The sequence below is a fragment of the Microdochium trichocladiopsis genome, assembly GCF_020744255.1.
Source record: "Microdochium trichocladiopsis strain MPI-CAGE-CH-0230 chromosome Unknown B0I36scaffold_10, whole genome shotgun sequence".
NCBI classification, from domain to species: Eukaryota; Fungi; Ascomycota; class Sordariomycetes; order Xylariales; family Microdochiaceae; genus Microdochium; species Microdochium trichocladiopsis.
The window spans coordinates 313,501-337,776 of NW_025763553.1; the positions used below are offsets into that span (position 1 = coordinate 313,501).

A 24,276-nucleotide genomic window follows, 5' to 3' on the forward strand; every position below is an offset into this window, starting at 1 on the left:
TCCCATGAATAGGCTTCACAGAGCCACAACGCGCGTTTTCAAGCCATGGGCTGCAGGTTCATTTGTGCCTGAGAGGGGTTGGGTACAAACAAAGACGACTGGGATAGTAGAAAACAAGGATTGAGACATTCGTGCTCTAGACGGACTAGCTCTACTAGCAAGGCAAGCTCATGTACCGCTACATGCGCAGATCAATTGGCTATCCTCGGCGGATATTCAACCAGGACGTGGCAATTAATTTGGGGGGCCGACGAAAGAACTTTTAGCTTTGCTTCGCGCAAACAACGGATCACAACTTGTGGCCATAGATGCAACACATCAAATGAAGCCTGACTGTAGCAGGCAGCAGATACAATCATGGACGCAGTAACGAGCAAACATTTTGCGGGAGATCGTTAAAAGATAGAACAGCTGAGCTACCAAGGCCATGAAAAGAAGTCCTGTTCCTAAGCTACTCCCTCTCCGGCGACTCGACCTCGTTGTCCTCTCTCGCAAGAACTTTCTCGCAACTTGCCTGCCCTCAGTGAACGATCCAGGCACATGGATAATGAACCAGGGGTTACTGCTTTCCAGGAATTAGGGAAGCGCATAAAAAGCCAATGGCGCCCATGAGAATACAGCCTCTCGAACACTCATTTGGCAAGAACGCAAAAAGCGCATAACACCTCATACGACCTATCTTCAAGCAAACAACACCCACTGCGCCAACCATGGCCGTAACCAGGAGAGCCCACGAACTCGGTATCCCCGACACCATCGCTCGCATGAAGAAGCGGCGCCGCGAAATAGGCAGAAACGTCGCCAGCGCACCCACACGCCCGCGTGCCTCACGGCCCCGGTCACTGCGCCAGGCCGCAAAGCACAACTCTTACAAGTGGGACGAGGCGGAGCCGCCCATCCGGATCAGCTGCATCGGGGACAATGCAGATGACGAGTCCGTCAGAGTCGGAGACGTCCTGAAGTTCCGGGTCGTTGGGCCGGTGGGCTGGCGCTGCCGCGTGCTGAAGTACAGCGTGGAAGAGAGCGTCCTGAGTCCGATCTGGACGATGCCCGATCAACTGGTCGAGCACGGAGATCAGTATCGCTACAGCGGGACCACCGAGATTTCTTGCCGTGCTCCGAGGCCAGGCAAGCTCACGTTCGAGGTCGAGTTCCGCCCCCGGGCGAACAGGGGCCAGGAGTACAAGGTGTTGCGAGTTGCACTTGCAGGCATTGTGGTCGAGAACCCATCAGATGGAGCAGTGACAGCGGCCGTCAACTGAGAAGGGCCGTGGAGGAAAAGAGTTTACCCACAGATGTAACTAACATACGAGCACTTCCAATTCAACAGCTTGCACGGGAACGACGAGTGCACGCACGATAATTGCACAGTCTCTGGGTGTGTTCAATTGACGGTCTGGGCCGCATGGCTCCAACCAGGCGCGTATTAATTTGTGTTCAAGAAGAGATTCAAGGGGGGATTGCTTATTGATTGCGTGCTATATGCTTCGATGACCAGCGGTGTCTGGGATACATGACGTGGTGTGCTAGGCCCAGTCGTTCCTAAGCACCCGATCCTGCTGCCTCTTCCGCCTCGCGAGCGAAAATGATTTGAAGGGGCTGTCTGTCCAATGTCTCACGGAACGAGGCAAAAAAAAATAGAAGGGGAAAAAAGAAGGGTCTGGCCGGGGATTGAACCCGGGACCTCTCGCATATCAAATCCTGATTACTCAGGGAAGCTGTAGGGTGGACCCTAAGCGAGAATCATACCACTAGACCACCAGACCAGGTCATTGTTTGTTGAGATTTCGAGAGTATTATTATACTATATGTAGAAACTATACTCCGCAAACCGGCGATTGCTTGGGGGTATCTTGATTCGCTTTTCTTCCTGTACGTAACGCTCTTTTGTCACTACTAGCACTCTTTGTCCGCCAATTTGACGCAAGTTGGCCAGTGTGCAGCCAATGCGTGGGGCGCACAAGTACCTGACTGCACGCTGACACCCGCCCGTGTAGTACATACAACCTCAGCTTGAGTGAAGTGGGGCGACGACAGACCTTGGGCTCAAAGAAGGAGGTCGTACTAGAGGACCAGTCGTATGACAACCCCCTCTTGACATTTTGTGACTCCACATGAGACTTGTGAAACGTGAGGCAGTCCGAACATGACATTGCGGCTTCCTCAAAGAGTGCAGATCGAGTTCGGTAGAGTACATGTCCCGGTGTTGCTCTGCCTTCACATGCATGTAAAGCAACACAGATTCATCTTCTTGATTTGTAGGCTCCGAAAAACACTGTATAAAGCACTTGCAACAGCAGATAAGAAAATCATTACTCAGTTCTAGAGGCAAGGCACTGCAATCATCATCATATTCGAAACACGCTGCAAGATTGACGAAGGCCAGACATATTCGCCTCCCCTTCCCTTGTTCGCTCGAGGCCGAAATTCCTCACCCAAATCCCATATTTTATCTATCGGAAAAAAACGATTAGCAAGCCTAGCATGCACAATGGCGGCAACCACGCAGATCCAGCCCGAGAAGCACGCGGAAGATGAAATCTCCGTCACAAACGCGACCGGCAAGGCTGTCCCGGCGGGCGGTCACCTCTGTCTTCGCGTAAAGCACCCTGAGAGGCAGCAATACATGACTCTCAGCTATCGCCCGGCTCAAAACGCTTATAATCAGGTCGCCCGCGACGAGACGGACTCCAGCAGTTCGAGATCTCACCCAGTCCTGGGCGAGCCACGGCACAGGCCGGTCAAAAGAGCCATCAACGTGGTCATGGTTTATCTGGATGCTCCCACGGAACCGGGATTATGGCAGGTGGATATCGCCTTTTCGGACACGAAGGGTGGCCCGACCAGGAACACAGTGTCGACTAAGACGGCAATCAGGGTAGTTGACGAGCCATGAAGGCTTTGGCAGAGTATACCGAGCGATATTTTGAACCTGATAACTCCCATGTAAATGAAGGAGAAGATCCATTCGTCTCGCTACTCCACTTCAAAACCACGCTATCTGATGACGGGGGCTGATTCAAGCATTTTCAGCCGACTTTGATCAAAACCACATATTGTGCCATTGCCAATCATGCTCCCCCTGCCTAATCTGCCACGGGACACATGGCCAATTAGCAAGCCTTATCGTTGAAGGTGTAAGTTCCACCAGATCCCAGATCGGCCGTGTCTGCCACAGGCTGGTCATAACTGCGACAGGTACCCGTCGACGTGCCGGTAAAGGGGTCGGTGACGATGTAGAAGCCAGTGGACAAGCATCGACTGTCGTTCTTGCACGAGGCGATGCAGGCGGCCTGGTTGGTGTTGAAGTTGGAGGTATAGCTCAAAATATTGGGCAAGCCCTTGGCGTTGCAGATCTTGGGCTTGACCAGGATCGGCGTGACGGTCGTGACGGTTGCGGTGGTGGTGTCGGTCCCCGTGGCGGGCACAGTCTGCGTGGTGATGAAGCTGGTGGTCTCTTGCACGGTGAAGGTATAGGTTACGGTTACCGTCCGACCCTGGACGGTCTGTGTCGTCACGGGCCCAGCCACGTTTTGGGTCGCTGTGCTGCGGAGTGTCGTCGTGGGCAGCGCCACAATGCAGGAGCAGGCACTCGAGATCTTGGAGGCAGCAAAGATGCGCAGCGGCGTGGGGATGGGGACGGGGACCGTGGTGAGTCCGCGCTGGTAGACTGTCCGCATAGCGGCGGTGGCGGTCACCGCGACGGTGGTGGTGGGGTTGGCCTCCCGCTGCGTGACTGTCGAGGTGATGGTGGTGATGGTGGTTGTTGACGCAGTTGCGGTCTGTGTCTGGTTGGGGAGGGTGGCCAGCGAGGTCACAGTAGCTCCCGTCACGGTCGCCGTCTGGACCAAAACTGTCGTCTTTGGTCCACCCAGATAATCAGAGCAGAAGGAGCTGGCCCGCGACTTCAGGGGCCCCGTGAGAAGAGAGACGACATCGCCCACGGCGGCGCACGCGTCAACACCAGCGAGAGGAGCTGCGCTGACGAGGGCTCCAACGCTCAGGATGTAAGTAATGGCGAAGGAAGTGAGCTGCATCTTGCATTCCGGTATTGTAATGAAGGCGGTGTTGTTTTATCAGACGCATTGCTGCTGTTGTGAAGACGGGAGTTGCGACATGCTCGTCTTGGCTCGGTACAACCCAATGATATGTACATGTGCATCTCCAAACTCCGCACGCGACCATGGCCCCCTCCCTGGGGCATTCCGGACCATGGGGCAAGTAGTTACTTGGTCTGAGGTTTGACATTGCCGATAACTATTGCGCCTTTGCTGCAAAGATGGCTAGTAGTCAAGGAGGACTCCTTGTAGGGGTCTAGACTAGCCCATTCCCTGTCGCAGCTGGCGTGCTGACCACTTTTGTGGATGGTTCGCGTCAACCAGGATAAGTGGCGCCGAGCCAGATGCACACTACTGCAACGACCTGAATTGTTTGATCTTTCAGCTTTCGCAACACAAATCACAAATCACGCGCTCTCCAGAGGAACCGCCACGCGACTCAACGTGCTCGTGCCGAATTTGCAGAATCTTTTCACCAGGGACTTCAGTTCTACATCCAATGCTCAGTGCTCTGGCCTACAGGCGGCCACCGAGCTATGTCTCGGATAGAAAAACTTCGGGGGTTTACGCAGGTTTCCCTATCTGTGAATTGCGATCTAAACGCCACGAGGGGCCCATGCTCCAGACCGGCGAACCCCGTGGCCAGGCCGGCATCGCCCAAGCTGAGACTTAGTGGCAGGTTCGAGCATATACTCGTAACGCTTTCCGGTAAAGCTAAAAGTACACACGTATTCGGAGTGCGGCCTTCGCGATCCCAAGCTGATTATAACCTGGTTTAAGGTTTGGTCTAGATCGACCATCTAGGATCGCCTCAGCTCTCTATGCTCCGGCACGGAAATGAGTTCGGTGATATTGTCAGCCGTGCTCTGATGCCGATCCATGGTGTCAAGGGTTACGCAGACATCAGTGTGTTCTGCTGTCAACGACTAGTTAGCAGACATAGCCTGGCTGGGAGGCGACAAATATTGAAGCCAGTAGGGGATGAATCAATCCAGGAGTACGTTCAGTAGGCAGCGATATACTCCGCACCGAGTTTTTCCCATCGTTCTTGGCCATTGTATATCCGATGGAGACGTGGAAGCATTAGCCATCAGAGGCTCTTTTCAGCTCAACGCAATCAGTTGTCGCCATCCGCGCCGCTCACATGTACATAAGACAATAAATCCACTGGAGTCTAGTCTAGGCAGAACTCCAAACGTGTGCCTACTAGAACAGTCGATAATGCTCGAATGACTGCAAAAGGACATGAGCCTCCCCAGTGGCGATGAAGAAAGCGCTATTATCAGATGCTACTCGTGCCCCATAACTGGCCTGGAAGATAAGAGGCGCCCCTTGGCCGGATTGCCCCTCAAACCTGGAAGCTCTAGAGACTTCAACAAGACATCCGATAAGCTAAAAGCCTTGATCCTACTGCCATGCAACCCTTCGGCCTTTGTAGGCCTTGGGGGCGTTCTACATCGCAGTAGCGCCCATAGTAAAGTTCACGGCGCCTGGGATAAGGAGTTATAATTAAGCTCGGGAGGCCTAGATCTGGCGTGCTAGCTAGAGGCGGGTTGAGGGACGTGGGGCGAATTTTAGGTGGTTGGTTGGTTTATTTATTGGCAGGTTGCCAGGGCGCCCTGCAGAGAACCTCCCGGGGGTTAAAAGCTTGCGGGGCTATCTCGGGGTCCTGTATTACAGGAAAGGCCTCGCCCTTTGGAGAGCATCCTCAACGCTCGCTCCTGGGGCGAAATGAATCATTGAGATGGCCGACTCCGCCCTAACAGGGCAAGGAAACGAACCCTTAGTGGTACGAAAGCAAACAAGCTATAGCTGATAGTTGCATCACTAACGACACCAGTCGCCTGGTTAATAGTGATAATAAACCTCGAGCGAAAGTAGCATGGCCAAATGACTGAACTCTATCAGCCTTCTCTCATGTGAATAGCCGCTGGGAAACTCTGGAGAGCGCAGGTGCCGTCTAGTGACGAGGTGGGTTTTGCAAAGGTATGGATGGAGTTAGGTCACAGAGCTAAGGATTTTACAAAAAGCCGTCAAAACTTGCGGGGACAATAGCAGGCTCGCGACTACGCGGGAGTTTGAGTTGTATTGTAGTCATTCTAAGATTTATACTCTGGTAGAGTTTGTGAATATCGCACGGACCCCTCATCGTGTTACATGATTCCACCAGTAGGAAAGATGCCGGGAACGACTGCCAAAGCCATCCTAGTCTCCAATGCATGGCACTGCAAACTTCTATGCTGGACGGGGAACAAATGGAAGACGTTTCCCAAACCCTGTGCGCCGTTTGATACCCACATGCGGCCGGGCATGAAATCGCTTTACATAACGATAATCACGCCTTACTCTTTATCGGATAGAAGGAAGAGGCTTTTTGGAGGCTCAAGTGCACTGTTTTACTTGCGTCGAGCTCAGGAGTGCATCTGACCCATGTCCGATCTAAGGCGTACGACTTTCGGCCCCCCCCCCCCCACGTCGGAATTCGTTGCGCCTAATCATTGATCTGTGCTCTCGCCATGTGTGTCACGAATAAAATGCCAAGCTAGGTGAAAGGAGATCACAGATGCTACAAGTAAACATTTTGGGGTGTGCACCCAACACCACGAAGACCTGGTCCACAAGCCCCTATCGTGAAACACAAAGATCTTTGAATACAGAAATGCCTTGTCATTGAATGGCAGTGTTTGCATCACGTGGTTAGAGGGCACCGAGTCGCACATATCTGGCTTCTTCCACCAACACGCTACGGCTGCCTCGAGCTGCTTCGACCCCTCGTATTGCACACATGTGAAGTCGCCAGAAGAGGACAGTCGCCTTGCATGCGGCCAGAACCACGTGTCCTCGATATAAGGATGGCGCCGTCCACTGATCTGTGATTGAAGCCAGTCTATACCCATTCCAGGATTTTCGGCAGCTATACAGCCCAACGGCTACTATAACTCCGCTATATACTACTTGTACTGCTGAGACCAGGTATACCAGGCTCCTACTATTACCTAAAGTGCATAGCTACGCGATAGTAGTGCCCTGACCAACCCTTGCTCCAGCCGGTGCTAGTACGGTATTACATTAGTAAGGCTACGAATATAACACCCTAAGTTATGCCGTCCGAAGGATCTTCGCATAAGACTAAACACTCCGCCGCGGGCAGCGGTTCATAGGATAAGATAAGCTACTTGTGACGACCCGACCAACAGGGGAACTGCTTGGGGCTGAGGTAACAAACAAGCCCAGCACAAACAAGGCCGCAGGATCAGGCCAGGGACAAGGGCGGACCAGCGAAGGCTGGCGGGGAACACATTATGTAAGCACCCACCTTACGTCAGCAGCCGACGATGAACGGTCGCACGGCGACCATCATCCGTCGGTCTTGCGACAACAAACTGTCGGCATGCGACCCAACGGTGTCGCAGGACGACGGGCACGATGAAGGACAAAGGGATATATAGAGCCAGAAGGATCTCCTAGATAGACAGTCATTACCTTTGTACTTCAGCGATCAATCTAAGTATCAGTTTCACCCACACTTGAACTAGTCACTCAATTGCCGAGACTGGTATCTCTTCCAAGAGACACGAACGACAACCCAGAGAGAGAACGATAGCAGAGTGTTAGTTGATATCGCGCAGGCTTTACCTATCTGCAGAACAGCAACCCCAGCGCCCTACCAGACGGTTGACCCCGGAGGTAGGATCGTGACACTACTTAGATAAGAACTCTGAACGGCCTAACCGTAGTAGTGCCCGTGGCCCCGACGTCGCTATAATCTTCGCCCGCTTTATCCTCAACTATACCTGGGAGAGGTTATATACTAGGGGTACGAGTACTATTTAGTAGCGTAGTACGATAGGGTGTCACGATCCGATCTCCGGGGTCAACCGTCTGATCGGCGCTGTGGGGTTTATGTTCTGTATAAGGCAGGTAGCAACCTCATGCAATACTGACTCCGTGCTTGTCGTGTTCTCGGGGGTTGTCGTTCGTGTCTCTTGCGAGATATCACACTCGGATCAATTGAGTGACTAGGTCAAGTGAAGGGTGAGAATGATACTTAGATTGATCGCTGAAGTACAAAGGTAGTGACTGTGTATCTAGGAGATCCTCCGCGTCTATATATCCCTTGTCCTTCATCGTGTGTTCCCGTTGGATCGTCCTGGATATGTGGGATATGTAACGATCCGCCTGATCCAACATATCCAACTGGATATGCCTGGATATGTTGTATTCCGATTGATCCAACATATCCTTTCTTGCTGACGTAATGGGGATGCTTACATAAGAAACCGGGGGTGCGTGCCCCGCGTGCATGATCTGCCCTTGTCCTTGGCCCGATCTTGCGACCTGTTGGTCGGGTCGTCACATAGGGCTCCCCTAGTTAGTACTAGCCTGGGCCTACTACCGCCGGCCCTGAAATATTAGAAGGCGGTAAGGCGGCCGTAGTAGACGAATCGGAGACGGTAACGCTAAAACTACTAATAGTAGACCGTATTATTAAGGGCGGCGGAATTAAAGTCCTAGCTACATACCCTTATTTCCTATACTATATGTCACGATCCTGCCTCCGGGGTCAACCGTCTGGCAGGGCGCTGGGGTTGCTGTTCTGCAAGATAGGTAAAGCCTGTACAATAACAACTAACTCTCTGCTGTCGTTCTCTCTGTGGGGTTGTCGTGTCTCTTGGAAGAGATACCAGTCTCGGCAATTGAGTGACTAGTTCAAGTGTGTGGTGAAACTGATACTTAGATTGATCGCTGAAGTACAAAGGTAATGACTGTCTATCTAGGAGATCCTCCGCATTATATCCTTTGTCCTTCATCGTGGTCATGACATGTCTGGCTGACGGTCATGGTGGTTTGGTCATGACCGTCAGTCTTGGCGCTCATGACGGTCATGCATGAGATGCATGACCGGTGGTACCGTACCCGCGCTTCTTATCCTTATCGTGCCCCTGGCCCGTGATTACATAAGAAACCTGTGACGGCACTGCCACATGATCCGCCCTTGTCCTTGGCCTGATCCTGCGGCCTGGTTTGTTTGTGCTCTTCTTGCCCAAACAGTCGTCCCCTGTTGGTCGGGTCGTCACATTTAGATTAAGGGCCTCGCGCTAGGAACGTGGATTATTAAGGTAGAGAACTAGCCTTTTAAGGACTAGGAAAACGAGGACTTTAGCTATACCGAGCCTATCGCGATTTCGAGGCTTACGACGGGCCTAGAGGAAGAAGAAGAAGGGGATGGGGACTAGTAGGACGAGTAGTGGACCACTACTTTGGTAGGTGTACTAGGTAGGCAATGGGCGCGGGTCGCGGTGGACAATTGTGACGACCCGACCAACAGGTCGCAAGATCGGGCCAGGGACAAGGGCAGGTCATGCACGCGGGTCCAAGAAACATTACCTAAGCCACCATGATGAGTCATCCAGGACAGGACCACGCCAAGACCATGGAACTGTGCCAAGAACTGTGGGACTGCGCAGTCCCAGTAGGAACTGCGCAGTGCGCCGGTAGAACTGACAGTTCCAAGGCACGGCAACACAGTTCACGATGAAGGACAAAGGATATATAGAGCCAGAAGGATTTCCTTGTAGACAGTCATTACCTTTGTACTTCAGCGATCAATCTAAGTATCACCCTCACCCTTCACTTGACCTAGTCACTCAATTGATCCGAGTGTGATATCTCGCAAGAGACACGAACGACAACCCCCTCGAGAACACGAGAAGCACGGAGTCAGTATTGCATGAGGTCGCTACCTACCTTATCCAGAACATAAACCCCACCGCGCCGATCAGACGGTTGACCCCGGAGATCGGATCGTGACAACAATTATCTTATCGTTTGCAACTAGACAAGCGCTGCAGTCTTGTCCCTTCTATACATGATGGAACGTGTCGCCAAAGAGGATATCTTCGCTGTTGGGTCGTCGGAACATGTCCTTTTGCTTAATGATCTGACGTAATATCTTCTTGATGGGAGCCCTATCACGGAGCTCATCACCCTCTAGCGAGTGGATAGCGCTCAATAAGACGCGCGGTGGTTTGTTTAGTACCCCTTTCCGCGCGAAGCCACTATCCTCGTACTTGCCGAAGTCATACTGGAGAACACCGGGTTGGTCGTCTCGAGGAACGCTTATAGCAATATCTCCAAGGCGGATGTCGAGTTGGTTGCTGGGAATGCCCGCGCCGATGCCAACCATTAAGGCAAGGCGGACGTTGGGGAATTGCTGACTGACATGTGCAGCGCAGTGTGCTGCATTGACGGCTCCCATCTCAACTGGTTCGGCAATGATAACCCTGTGATCGCCGATGCGGCCATATTTGTAGACGTAGCTTTGCTTACCGGAGGGTTTGCATGTAAACTCTTCGTCCAGCGTATATCTGACGGCTACAGACTCCTCCACAAGGGCACAAAAAATGGCGACCGTAATGTTATTTGGGGAGATTGATTGAAGCACTTCCTCTTCAGACTCATCTGTATCCTCGTGCAGGACATTTCTGTCGGGCGAAACCATAGCTCAGAGCGACGAGTCAAGAGTAGAACATAATCAGTAGCTCGAGATCACACCAGAAAAGGGCATATAGAATGGGGAAAGAGTTGGATGGGAAAATCGCAGTTAGGCCTCGAGTACTCAAAGACGAAGTAAGAAAGCCTCGGGAGCATATGAGGGGTATGCTACCTTACTGCTCACCGGTCTCATGCAAGCCAAGCGTGGCCGGTCAGCACTGCCACAGCCCTTCCCCGCCTTGACAAGCGCCAAGCGGCTCGCTACATTGATCCAGCTTGTCACAAGACGACAGAGTTAGGTACACCTGCAGCAAATTAACCAATCCTGTGGAGCCTGAGGCTAGAGATGATGTAGGTGGGCTGCCGTCCGCAGCCCCTAATTCGTGTGTGCTGCTGGCGGCCCAGACAAGCGATTCTTGGGTAGGTCGCTACTGTGGCTTTGATTTCTCGATTATACTGTATAACACGCACCAAGGCTGCATAGCATCGCCTGCCTGATGAGCTCTTGGTAAGCCTCGCCTCCTCCTCTCCAGTAACTACGTAGTCGTATTCCAGGTTAAGCTACCCAATCTCACCATACCACGTTAGAGCCTGAGTGGTGTAATAATAGGGGTATACAACCAGCGCGTCGAGCTGCGGAGGGATTGGTTGAGGGACTAATCCCTGTAATAACTTATTGCAAACGGATAAGGTTACCTCAAACTATACACGACTGTTAGCGGATTACTTTCCGTAACTGAACCGTTATCGGTAGTTTAGGATACATTAGATTCGGGCCTCAAATGACCCCACTATCAATACCTTAGAACCGCGGAAGGGTGACATATATAAGAACTGCTAGCGCTATCATCTGTGTAGTTCTTTTCAAAAGACGGTAGAAAGCTAGGAGATAAGAGAACTTTCGAGCAGCATATTCACGAGATTACGAGCATTCCTATTGCCGCCCTCAGAGGTGGCTTGTTCGAGCACGATGTTGACGAGCGAATGAAGTGGATGGGCAAGCGGGAGATAACGCGCCCAGAGGATATAGCTTATGTACTTCTCGGGCTGCTTGGCGTTCAGATGCCCTCAATATATAGTGAAGAGAAAGAAAGTGTATTACGGCGGCTACGTAGAGAGGTTCGCGAGGTCACCTCCCCCCTGTCTGTACCCATGGCAAACGGAGCTGCGTTCGACTCCCGCGACGAAGAGCATAATCCACGATGCTATCCGAAGACACGTACAGATCTTGTCCGTCAGATTGATGAATGGACGAGATTTGGCAAGGAGCCAATATTCTGGTTAAAAGGCATGGCTGGAACCGGCAAGTCAACAGTGTCGCGAACAATTGCCCAGCGCTTCGACAAGGGCATGCTTGCTGGCAGCTTCTTCTTCAAGAGGGGTGAGATCGATCGTGGCAATGCTACCAAGTTCTTCACCACTTTAGCCGCCCATTTTGCTATTAGAGTGCCGCACGTCCGACGATTGGCCCGAAGTGCGCTCGATGCTGATCCCAGACTCCCTTCGAAGGGCTTACGCGAGCAGTTTAAACGGCTTATCTGGCAGCCACTTACCCAATTACAAGATTCGCAGACTTTTATCATTGTGATTGATGCGCTTGACGAGTGCGACCGAGACGAAGATATCGGGGTTATAATCTACCTCGTTGCACGAGCAAAAACTCTCCGCCATGTCCGCCTACGAGTATTTCTTACCAGCCGCCCTGAGCTACCGGTTCGCCTGGGATTTACACAAATTCGAGGCGATTACCAAGAACTTGTTCTTCACACAATACCGAGAACTACCATCGAGCAAGATCTTCGTGTCTTTCTTATCGACGAGTTGATTAAAATTAGGGACGAACATAACGTTGATGCGTTCGAGGATGTGAAACTCCCACCAGATTGGGCTGTTGCACATATCGATTCATTAGTCAACATGGCCCTCCCGCTTTTTATCTACGCTGCTACGATATGTCGTTTCATCGAAGATCGAGCATGGTCTGATCCTGCTTCCCAGCTGCAAAAGATTCTTTTCTATCAGGTAAACTTCGATGGATCAGAGATTGACCGGCTTGATAGCACATACCGCACTGTGCTAGATCAGATCCTCGCTAAGAAGGCCGGTTCTGCAAGGCAGTGTCAAATCAACCTCTTCAAAAGTATTGTTGGACCTATAGTGCTTCTGGTCGAGCCACCTTCAGGAAAGGCCCTTTCAGAATTACTTAATATCCCTTTAGCCGCTATTCAAGGCCAGCTGAAACTCTTACATTCCGTATTATCTGTCCCAGATACGGCGGACGCGCCTATTCGTACATTCCATCTATCCTTTCGCGAGTTTCTTGTCAATCCATTGAAACAGAAAGACGAGTTCTGGATTGATTCGCGAGCGGTTCATACGAGGCTTGCCACACAATGCATTCAGCTACTATCTAAAGAAGACAGCCTAAAGAAGGATATCTGTGGCCTCCAGGATCCAGGCGCCAGCCGATCAGAAGCCAGCCAACAGACTATCGACGCATGCATTCCCTCTGCTATTCAGTATGCCTGTTTACACTGGGCACATCATCTTCACCTAGCCGATGACCCTATTCACAGTCAAGACAAAGTGTATAACTTCCTACAGTATCGTTTTCTCTACTGGCTCGAGGTTTTTTGTCTCTTAGGGAGGGTTCAAGAATGCATAGGTATATTATCTACTTTGCAGAGCATTTTTCAGGTGAGTCTTCGTCAATAACCTACCAACGTGAATACTAATTAATTAGCCTGAGACGGGTATTAGCATTTTCCTCTTAGATGCTGATCGATTTCTCCGGAATTGCATTTCGATTGTGACGGATTTCCCTCTACAACTCTATCTATCGGCTTTGATATTTGCCCCGGAGAGTAGCATTGTGAAAACACAGTTTTCTGGTGAGGCTTTAACCTGGATAGCGAATGCACCTACGGTTGCATCAGACTGGGGCTTGTGCATCCAGACACTTGAAGGCCACAGCCTCTGGCTTAGATCGGTTGCGTTCGCGCCTGATGGGCGGCGGCTCGCCTCGGGGTCAGGGGACAAGACCATCAAGGTCTGGAATGCCCAGACGGGCGCGCTGCTTCAGACGCTCGAGGGCCACGGCGGCCCGGTCGAATCGGTTACGTTCACGCCCGACGGGCAGCGGCTCGCGTCGGGTTCAAGGGACAAGACGGTTAAGGTTTGGGATACCGACACGTGCGCGCTGCTACAGACGCTCGGAGGCCATAGCGGCCGGGTCGACTCGGTCACGTTTGCGCCTAATGGGCGGCGACTCGCCTCGGGGTCAGGGGATAAGATGGTCAAGATCTGGGATGCGCACACGGGTGTGCTACTGCGAAGTTTCGATATTGATACTTTAATTAATAACCCAACCATTACGACTAACGTCGGTAAGTTTCCTACCACTGAATCAAATCAGCTAAGGGCAGATAGCCGAAGCAGAAACTCTGCTGTGACTATTAAGCCCGAAGATAGTCGGGCTAGATATGGTATAAGTACTATTGGCAACTGGATCACACGGGACGGGAGGAACTTCGCTTGGTTACCACCGGATTACCAAGCTAACGCCTCAGCTGTACGAGGATCTAGAGTTGCTATTAGGACCAGTAGGAACACATTCATATTCCTACATTTCCCATCATGATGTAGCTTTACACATATCCTAGAAGTATTGTTCATATTTCCCCTTTATTAAGAGGATACCAGGAGAGCACGAAAATCTTATTCAGTCGAAGGCTGTCTATACATTAACTCAGCCGAAGGCTGTCTCTACGTTAAGTCGAGGCACCCAGATTCCGACACCCCCTGGATTCCGACACCACCCAAACCCACCCAAACCACCCACATTGACCACCTCTTTTTGACGCGACAGGACGCGCAGAACACGTCTATTTCATTGATTTGTTGGTGTTTGAACGCGCCGGAGCCAGCACAATGCCCAAATACACCGAAAACGACATCCAGAACGCAATGGCCGACGTGCATGCGGGGATGAGCCAGGCGCACGCGTCGAGGGTCTGGGGGGTCCCAAGAGTCACCCTCATCGACCGACTTCGAGGTGCAGAGCCCTCCTCCCTCGCCGCCTCTGGCCAGCAGAGGTTATCACCAGTTCAAGAGGAACAGCTGGCGCGCTGGATTCTAGTGCAGGACTCACTAGGGCTCGCACCATCGCACGCCCAGGTGGCCGACTTCGTCACCAGAATCCTTCGGCTTGGTGGCGACCATCGACCCCTCGGCAAACGCTGGATTACAGCGTTTCGAAGCCGGCATCCCGAGATATCGACCATCCTCGGCAGACGACTTGACTCTACAAGGGCAAATGGTGCCAATCCGAAGGCAATCAATGCATTCTTTGACCGCGTCGATAACCCCCTCCTCTCGTCGATCCCCGCGTACTACCGATACAATATGGATGAGACAGGTATTATGGAAGGATATGGTGCAAATGGCCTCGTTCTAGGGTGCTCAAAAAAGCGCGCAACGTACGTCAAAGGAGACTCATCACGATGCTGGACGTCCATTATCGAATGCGTCTCTGCTGATGGTCGTGTTCTTGAGCCTGCCATTATCTTTAAGGGCTAAACCGTTCAAGCACAGTGGTTTCCTGATAATGAGCCAGAACTCAGACTTATCGAGAGATGGACCTTCACTGCCCAAAGCAACGGCTGGACGTCGAACGAGCTAGCCATCCATTGGCTGAAGAGGGTGTTTATCCCTTCAACGAAGCCTGACGACGAGAACCAGCAGCGCCTCCTTGTTGTTGACGGGCACGGTAGCCACATCACCGACGACTTCATGTATGAGTGTTTCCTACATAAGATCCACCTACTATACCTCCCGCCGCATACCTCGCATGTCCTTCAACCTCTCGACCTGACGATATTCTCGCCGCTGAAGGTAGCCTATAGACGCTATGCACAACAGCTTCATATCCAGAACGACAGTAACCCCATAGGTAAAACTGGGTTCCTCATTTGCTATGCGAGAGCACGTTACGAAGGCTTTAAAAGGCATAATATTGTGACATCATGGAGGGTGACCGGCTTGTGGCCAGTCTCAAGGTGGCGGCCTCTCAAGAGCTCCCTCGTCGTTAAGCTTACTACTCCTCCAGCGCAGAAGCAAACAGTGGACTTCAATGACGTTTATAGGGCTTCAAGGCCTACTATAATAAAGACACCACAGCAGACAAGTGACGTTCGCGATGCCTTCAATATAGCTGGGTATAACCTCACAAGAAACCCGACCGCCAGGCTCCTATTTAGGAAGCTTAGCAAAGGCATCACCGACAATACCCATGAGGTCGCCCTACTGCAGACAAGAGTGACAAAACTAGAGGCTACAGTCAAGCGATTAAAGCCTAAAAAGCAAGTGATAGTCGCGCCTCAAGACCCCAATGATAGGTTCATCAACATCGAAGCCATCAAGCGCAGCCAAGCACTACTTCAGGCGCGCCTCAGAGAGGCCCAGGAGGCAGCAATCGTGCCCTATGAGGACTGCCTATTTGAGTGGCAAATAGAACTCTAATATGACCTCGTTTTACTGCTCAAATGCACTCGCAATTGCCTCAAAACGGCACTCATTTTGGGTGGGTTTTGGTGGTGGGGAGGTGTCGGAATCCAGGGGGTGTCGGAATCTGGGTGCCTCGACTTAATGCTTTGGTGCAGACAGGTCAAAAAGTTTTTCCAGCTCTGATTGGTCCAGATGGCCGCAAATCGTTGAACGATTGGACGCCTCCGGTTTTAAAGTGGACCCCAGTTTTATGGGGCTCAAAAAGTTTCTCGCGCTTTTATTGGCCCAAACTCGTATGGACCTCGCAAAACGTTGCGCAACTGGTTGGCGGCCTTGTCAGCACCGTATTTCGCGATTGTCGTGGCCAGCCCTCCCCTCACGGCCCACTCCCTCTAACCGTGAATATTGCTGCCTGTTGATGCGCCGCATACTGCTACAGGGTCGGACAGCCAGAGCTACTTAAGCACCTCGTGAGATCAATCGACGTACAGGACGTTGCCAGATCTGGCGCACCGCAGATCGCCCACGAAGACACGTGCTCAAGCAAGCCCTTCATTGCATGCACTAGCGACCAGCAGAGACGATGCCTCAAGCCACGGGGACTGCGACGCGCGAGGAGGAGCACACGCTGCAGCTGCCTAACAACCGGCAGCTGGTCTACGCTGACAACGGCAACCGGGCCAGCCGTACCGTCGTCCTCTTCTTCTCTGGCTACCTCTCGGTTGGGATGGCGCGCAGCATCCCGGCGCCGCTGCGGGAGCTGGACGTGCACTGGATCAGCCCGACGCTCCCGGGCAACGCCGAGTCGTCGGCCATCCGGGGCGCGCCGTACAACGTCGGCCTGTGCCAGGACATGACGCGGCTGCTCGAGCACCTCCATCCGGGCGGTCTCGACGCGCTGTACGTCGCGGGCGGCTCGTATGGCACGGTCCAGGCCCAGATGCTCTACGGCGCCCCCTACGGGCTCTTCCCCATCGGTCGCAGCATCGCCGGCCTCCTGCTCCTGGCGCCCTTCTCGCCCTTCCGCGCGCACGCCGGCTACAGCCGCAGCATGACCTGGCAGAACTGGATCTCGGTTGGCCCCGTCAGCCAGTGGTTGCCCTTCCGGGCGGTGCCGCGCCTGGTGAGCGTCGCCATGGGGTCTAAGGTCAAAGACGTGGCCACGGCCAAGGCCTTTATGCACGACTTCATCGTCAAGCCAATGGACGCCGAGGAGCGGCGGGAGCTTGACGACTGGCTCGCGCGACAGCGAGAGGACAACGGCGACGACGGCTCCGCCCCGCTGACCCAGGACCGCTGGCTGGAGCGCATGGCCGAGGGCGCGGTGCGCTGCGCCCGCAGCTGGGACGGCTTCCTCGAGGGCAGCGACGTGCTGCACTCGGACTGGGGCTTCGTGCCGGCCGAGCTGGACGCGGACCACCGCCGCCCGCCCGTCCTCATCGTCGCCAGCGACAAGGACGAGCTCGGCCACGATATGTACCGCTGGCTCCGCGACAACTACGCCAACTCGGCTCTCCGCGTCCTCCACGGCGGCCACCTCGCCGCCACCTTCCACATGGACGAGTTGTGGGCTGAGCTGCTGGCCATGAGACGGCCGCAGGCGTAAGGCGGCAACGCACCCTTTCTCAGGAGAGCAAAGCCTGCTTAAGACTTCGCCGTCCAAATGACCGCTTTTATTTCTCCTCGCTCTTGTTTCTCCTCGCTCTTGTCCATAAGTTTTTCAGCCGAAGGCTGTCTATACATCAATCCATAAGTTTTTTTTTCCGAATAACGTTATGTCAAGACCGGATCGGGATTATTCTCGCGGTTCGGCGTCGTCGCGGAGTCGGTTCGTAACTGGTTACTCATCGTTCTACTGTAGGCTGTCCTACTGCTGTCGGGTTTGTGTATTCATCGGTGGATCATATTTAGTGGAAAATATGGGGGTAGAAAGGGAATCTGGGGTAATGAGGTTAAGTAAATCCTCGGAAAAGGGGCTGGAATGAGACAGACCTGCTACGTGCACAGACCTTTCGTAGGACATGACATATCCAGGAAGGCAATGAGCGAGACTTCACGGCATGCAGGGATTCTGTTGGAGATGTGGGGCGCGTGGATCCCTTGGATTTCACCTAAAACCGCCCTGGAATAAGACAGTAGGTCAAGTAGGGGCCGGAATGATGGTCAGGCTGCAAAAGGTCATGCCCGTGTAAGAGTTATGCCCGGGTAGCAATTCTTCATGCCCGTGTAGTAATTGCCTCAGAGAATTAGAGCCTCTAATTCGGCACCCCCTTTTCTTCTTTTCGATTCACAGTCTCCTAGGGATACCTAACCCATTCAATTTCAACCCTAATAACCGAATCATGGATCAATGAATGGCCGCCGGGCCTTATATAAGGTACCCAGCTTATAGAACTCTGCCTCAAGCAGGGAGCCACATCCTGTCTCTACTCGTTGCTTGCAGTACAATGCAGACCCAGCTCACTCTCGACCCCATTGTCGACAGCACATGGCAGTCTGTGCAATCCTTAATTAGCTACCCGGGCGCTGTAATATGTCGAAGTAGCTACAGGCCTTCGAAAGACGGTGCGCATGGCTCATTGATAATTCACCACATGGGGGCCTAGGTAGTTGGTAAGCACCGACCAGCTGCAAATACTGACCACCTGCTTATCTGCTTAAGATCTGCAGGTCCGCGTCCGACAGCGTGAAAAAGGGCTCGATGCACTGCTCGTACGACGTCTGCATGATCCAGTCAATGTCCTCGGGTGCAAAGGACGAGCCCTGCGCATCGTTTTCCGCCAGTCCGACACGCCCCACCTGCGACTGCTGCGAACCGTACGACGACGGCATGCTCAGGGAGAACATGGCTGCCGGTGGTGGCTCGGAGAGCGTGGCCCCTGCATCGTTGGTCGTCATCATGTCTGACGGACTGTCCGTGTCGTGATGGTTCTGGTCGGCAAACGCGCCTGCGCTCTGCATAGTTGCCTGCCAGCGCCTGAACGAGTCGTAGTCTGGGACCTGGCTGGGCGGCGCACGCGAGAGGTCGGCGCTGCACGACGCATGCCCCGAGTGGTACCTGGAGCCCTGCAGGAGGAGGTGGCCGAGCGCCTCGTTTAGGTCCTCGATGAGCGACGTCTCGGCACGTGCCAGGTCGCCCATGGACGACAGGTCACGCACCATCAGCAGACCTTGCTGTAGGAGGCTTCGGAAGGTGTCGGTCCGGTTCTGGATCGAGTAGGCTATCAGCACGAGCAGGAACGCGCGACACGAGTTGTGCTCGATGAAGGACCCTTTGGACAGCCCGTCCTCGCCCTGATACAGATCCCAGCACAGGGCCGCCGCCTCGCAGGCGGCGGCAATGGCGTCGTCCACCAGTGTGCGCTCGGACGCGTTCCTGGTCTCACTACCGGTGCCTTGGGCCTGGGACTGGACGGAAAGCTCGCCTGATGGCAATGCTGCCGCTGCCGCTGCCGCTGCTGTTGCTGCCCGGGTCCAGTCGATGGAGTCGTTGGGGATTGACGATGTGGCACTAGCCTCACGATCATCTCCCTTGGCGACGCTGGCGTTGCTGAGACCCGGCGACAGGAACGGCCGCCCGACAAACATTCTGATCAAGCAGTACAAGAGGCGCAGATGCACACAGGAACGCGCTGCCTGGGCGTTTTCGATGGCGGCGACGTCTAGCGCAGCGCGCGGTATGGTGTCCCAGTAGTTCTTCAGTTCCGCCTTCATGGCCGCCAACTGTAGCACGGCAAGACCCGCGTCGGCCATATGGGTCTTCTTGCGAAGGAACAGGCTGCTCAAGAGATGGTTAGATAACAATGGAATTCGACGCGAGGTGAAAAAAAGAAATACTCACATCTGCTTCAGGAAGTCACCGAGGTACTGAATGAGCTTGATCCAGATGACCATGCGCCCGATGTCCAGAGGCCCATCGTCCGGCATGATGTCGGGCGCCGGGCGAGGCAGGTCAGCGTCGATGTCGGAGGGCAGCAACGAGGGTGGCCGTCCGTGGAAGATTGCAATCTTTCTGCGACAGACGGATTTCAGCACTAAGAAAAGCCAAGGGAACGGCGTGGAGCGTCAACTCACTTTTCTATGCTGCAGACAGACCACCACACGCGGTTGCGCGTCTCAATGGTCAGCGGCGACATCTTCTTGCCCTGGTACCGGCGGTGCATTCCATTCTGTATGGCAAGCCTAGTCGCCAGGCTGAAGTAAACGTAGGAAAGCCCCGGAGCGTCGAGCGGCTGTGCGTAGAAGCCCAGAATCGTGATGGCCTGCACGCTCTCCAGTGACGCCGACTGGAGCACCTCGGGCAGCAGCCGCGTGGCACTCTCGTAAAACAGATTGCCCACCTCGTCCTCGGCCTCGCCCGGTGGCTGCAGGGTAGTAGCCTTGCGCCGCGACGAGTCCATGTGGGCGTACTGCGTGCCGGCCGCCAGCACGCCGAAAATGATGCACACGGTGGCGGCGTCCAGCTCGGACGCGTCGCCCGGGCTCCCCCGGTACAACACGTCCAGCTTCCGCTGGAACCAGTCCCTCTGCACGAAGAAGAAGTTCTTCTGCGCATAGGCGAAGAAGACCTTGGCGAGGAACGTGGCAACGAAGCGCGGCGGCAGCCCGGCGACGGCATCACGAATGACTCGCGTGCTCTGCTTCTCCCGCAGGGGCCGCCAGCAGCTCGGCACCGTGTCATGGCCTTGCACATCATTTTTGTAGCCAAGTCTGGCCTGGACATGTCGTTTTACCTTCATGGAAAAGGTCCAGTAGGAGAACTCGCCCGAGTAGTCTAGCAGCGGTTAGCCAAAGCTTGGGGGTCAAGATAGGTGCTCAACAGACAGGCTGAATTGCGGTCTCGGGGTTCCAGCTCGCAGTCTTGATCGCAGACGTTCTCGGCTGCCTGGGCGACGACCTCGTGGGCCGAGTCTGGACTTCGTGCCAGGCATGCATGGTAGTGCTTGCAGAGGCTGTCGGTGTCGAGGGGGAGATCGGGCCGTTCGTGCTTGAGGATGCCTTCGAGGTACTGGACGCGGCATGCGAGCTCGGCATAGGACGCCTTGTTCGCTGGCGTCTCGTCGCGCCTCCGCCTGCTTTTGCGTGTGTCAACTCGGGGCGATTACCGCGGCCGCAACAAGGTCGGCGGAGGACGTACTTTACCTGGCTCAGGCGAGCGCTGGAGAACTTGCAGGGGCGCTGGAGACGAGCACACCGCCGGCAGGGCTGCCCGCCCTCACACTTCTCTTTGACTTTGCGGCATCCATCGCATCTGCAGATTGATCAGTCGGCCACTCAGGGGGTCCTGATGACATGTAGAAGGTGGGGAGGGAGTTTACGCCCGGGACGCTCGTGACTTTGCCTCGTTAAAATAAGATAGCCGCCCTGGTCGTTCTGCATGCCGCGCCCATTCCTCCGCCATCCAATCAATGTCGGTGCCCACTGCGGAGGGTCGTCCACGGACGGGCTCAGACTGGCCGTCGTTCCAAGTGGCTTCGCTGTGCGGTACGGACGTTGGTGCGTAGCTTGCCATCTCTGCGAAGAAGTCTGCCATGGAGAATCTCAGCGCTCCGCCTGGTGGATATCACCACTCTGAACGTGTCATGGCAAGATTCACGGCTGGGATGTGGAGAAAAGCGAAAGCCGGCGGGGACGTGGGCATCATGTGGGGTTAACACGGGGTTCAGAGCTTGCACTGTGCCAAGAAAAAACTCAAAACCCACATTTCTACATCCTTATCAAGGTATGGGCCTCTAGTAGACCTTGATCTATGAGCGACAATCCTGAGGCGGGACCACCTAATTAGGTACCTAGCCTCCTAGGCCTAACGGGCTGGAAGGGCACTTGAGGGTGGTTTCTATGCACGTTGATGACCCCGCGTTCTCTAGCGCGCCCTAGGTAATAAGCTATCTTCAGTTCGTTTTAGTCGTCTCCTTAACACCCCCACCCCCGTGGGGACGGATACAAAGTAATATTTCATAAACTGACGCGTTTGGATCGTACTGTGTTGTATGGACTGTTACGCCCGGGATTGTTCTTGGGCTCTTATGAGCGTCTGCCTTGGACGACTACAACAGTCGTATTACCAAGGTTGACTTCCTCGGCACGTGCTCTGTCAAAAGTCTACAGACGGGCCCTCCTCGCCTCAAACGTCTTCTGCGCCTTCCTCCAATTCTCCAGCACATTGTTGCCAGTGCTGTCCAGCCTGGCCTGCGTGATCTCAAAGATGGCAGGGATGTCCACGTCCCCGAAGCCGGCCTTGTCCACCACCATAGCCGCGATGCCCTTGGCGGCCAGGAACACCTGCGGCATGCCGTGTCCGTTGAACCCGGCCAGAATGTACTGGTTCTTCCGGCCGGGAATCTTGCCAACGAACGGCAGCGAGTCGCTCGTGTACCCCATGACTGTGGCGTGACAAACAAATCAGTGAGTATAGTGGTGGAGCGACTACTGCTAGTAGTATCGTAAGGGTTAGGCCGAGGGAGCCCACTTACTGCCGGTCCATATTCTATCCACCTTTGCCCCGCTATCCTCCCACCCGTGGAAAACGCGCTGCATGAACCCATCAAAGTAGTGCCGGGCCGACTCGATCAGGGCATCGTCGTTCGCGTTGTTGTACCAGCTCGGCAAGTCGTGGAAGAACTCGGACCGCGCGCCGCCGACGACGATACTACCGTCCAGCCGCGGGATCAGGTACTCGTAGTTGGTGTCGGACCAGCGTATCATGTACGACGTGCGCAGCGCCGGTGCCGCCACCGCCCGCGCCGGGCGAATGTGGCTACATATCCCCCGCGCCGCGATAATCTTGTCCGCGAACTCGGGCAGCAGCGCGTTGGTGTAGCCGTTGGTCGCGAAGATGACGTTCCGGGCCCGCATCTGGCCCCGTGGTGTCGTGATGGTCACGTAACCGTCCGTGTCGGTCGTTTTGCTGACACCCGTGACTGGTGTGTGGGTTTGCAGGTTCACGCCCGCGTCGAGTGTCCTCGTGAGTAGGTCGAGGATGAGCTTGCGTGGGAATAAATGTCCGGCCGAGAAAGTAGCACATGCTTTAGCCCCCTTGACCCCTGATAGCTATTTGAAAAAGCAAAAAGTCAACAATTGAACAGAGGCATCAACAACACTGGACAACAACGATGGAGGGGGTTTGGTGTCAATGCTCACCTACCCTTTCGGAGTCGGGACCTTCTACAAAGTACAGATCGGCTATGGTTAGGTTGGCATTGTTTCGGAGCAAGTCGATTTTAGACTTTGCCTGGGCCGCGGTCTCATCGGTCATGAAGACGTCGACGGCTCGCGTGTAGACGAAATCGCAGTCGATCTTGTTGTCCTCGATGGTCCGCTTCACCGCCGCCAGGTTGCGCACCTCGAAGCTGGCGACTTCTGCGGCGGCATCGACGCCGTGGGAGACGGCGAGGTTGGCTGGGCCGCTGTAGATATCCGGCTTCAGATGGCCGCCTGGCACACGAGCCAGGGAGATTAGAGTCCATGGCCATCAGGGAGGGAGACAGCGTCAGAGGAGAGGACGAACCATTTCGTGCGGTGGCGCCGGAGCACGCTTGCCGAGCTTCGAAGATGGCAATGCGCGGTGGCGACGTGCCCTGACTCTTGCAAGAATTGAGGATGTGGTGCACGGTGGAGACGCCTGCGTAGCCCGCGCCAATGACGGCGATGTCGACTTGTGGGGGCAGCTCTGAGGTTGACCGGTAGTCGGCCAGCCTGTGTGCCGCTGCTCCCCAGAACGAAATTGTGGGGTTGGCAACGGGAAGAGAAGAGCCAGCCATGGTGACGGTGACGGAGGCGGTAGAGTCCAGGCCGCGGTTCCAGTCAGTCCTGGTCTGGGCCACGGCTTCTTGGGGACGATTGGGAGTCTTTTAATTGTATACCAACGGGGAAGGGGGGCCGCGATGGATGATTGGGGGTGGAGACTTCCGGCACTAACATAAGCGGACCCGGGCCGGTCAGTAGCGTGGAAAGCCCCCCAGAGCGCCGGGTCCGGTCGAGGTCATGTACTGTGTAAAGTCATTAGGGTGAGTGAAGGAGTAGCCAGCCAACCGGCCTGCTTTGTGGGCCCGCTCCCTGGCCTCCAGAGATAAGCGGGCGCACGAAGACGCCGCTAACAATGGATTTCCCCAAACGACTGTGCACGCTTGTCCAGCCGCTACGTCCCTCCCCGTACTGGGGAAGTCGTTATCAGACAGGGGCAGGGAACTTGAGCCGGTGCAGATTTCCTTAAGTATCG

The 24,276-nt window shown here is 54.4% G+C and overlaps 6 protein-coding genes and 1 non-coding gene across 7 annotated transcripts; 2 read left to right on the forward strand and 5 right to left on the reverse strand.

Annotated features, from left to right (window-relative positions):
• Nucleotides 1–710: 710 nt before the first annotated feature.
• Nucleotides 711–1,262, forward strand: B0I36DRAFT_367286 (uncharacterized protein; the record flags this gene model as incomplete). Its single annotated transcript, XM_046159433.1, has 1 exon — nt 711–1,262. The coding sequence occupies one exon, from the start codon at nt 711–713 to the stop codon at nt 1,260–1,262; it is 552 nt and encodes a 183-aa protein (XP_046007003.1).
• Nucleotides 1,263–1,656: 394 nt separating this feature from the next.
• B0I36DRAFT_t174 lies at nt 1,657–1,766 on the reverse strand. Its single transcript has one exon. It is a non-coding gene; the product is annotated as a tRNA-Pro (tRNA).
• A 1,347-nt stretch (nt 1,767–3,113) lies between these two features.
• Nucleotides 3,114–4,037, reverse strand: B0I36DRAFT_353548 (uncharacterized protein; the record flags this gene model as incomplete). The annotated part of the gene is made up of 1 exon (XM_046157221.1): nt 3,114–4,037. One exon carries the CDS (start codon nt 4,035–4,037, stop codon nt 3,114–3,116), a length of 924 nt encoding a protein of 307 aa, XP_046007004.1.
• A 6,010-nt stretch (nt 4,038–10,047) lies between these two features.
• Nucleotides 10,048–10,488, reverse strand: B0I36DRAFT_207200 (uncharacterized protein; the record flags this gene model as incomplete). Its single annotated transcript, XM_046148855.1, has 1 exon — nt 10,048–10,488. A coding segment is annotated over one exon (441 nt), but the record flags the coding sequence as incomplete, so codon positions are not given.
• A 1,211-nt stretch (nt 10,489–11,699) lies between these two features.
• Nucleotides 11,700–13,875, forward strand: B0I36DRAFT_218298 (uncharacterized protein; the record flags this gene model as incomplete). Its single annotated transcript, XM_046148997.1, has 2 exons — nt 11,700–13,250; nt 13,303–13,875. Coding segments are annotated over 2 exons (2,124 nt in total), but the record flags the coding sequence as incomplete, so codon positions are not given.
• A 4,352-nt stretch (nt 13,876–18,227) lies between these two features.
• On the reverse strand, nt 18,228–21,087 carry B0I36DRAFT_392993 (fungal-specific transcription factor domain-containing protein; the record flags this gene model as incomplete). Its single annotated transcript, XM_046161450.1, has 5 exons — nt 18,228–19,453; nt 19,571–19,836; nt 19,900–20,070; nt 20,133–20,832; nt 20,883–21,087. Coding segments are annotated over 5 exons (2,088 nt in total), but the record flags the coding sequence as incomplete, so codon positions are not given.
• An 870-nt stretch (nt 21,088–21,957) lies between these two features.
• B0I36DRAFT_333216 (FAD dependent oxidoreductase) lies at nt 21,958–23,846 on the reverse strand. Its single transcript, XM_046155190.1, has 4 exons — nt 23,566–23,846; nt 23,203–23,492; nt 22,532–23,108; nt 21,958–22,441 (listed from the first exon to the last, which is right to left on the reverse strand). The coding sequence occupies exons 1-4, from the start codon at nt 23,816–23,818 to the stop codon at nt 22,161–22,163; spliced, it is 1,401 nt and encodes a 466-aa protein (XP_046007008.1). The 5' UTR covers nt 23,819–23,846; the 3' UTR covers nt 21,958–22,160.
• Nucleotides 23,847–24,276: the final 430 nt, after the last annotated feature.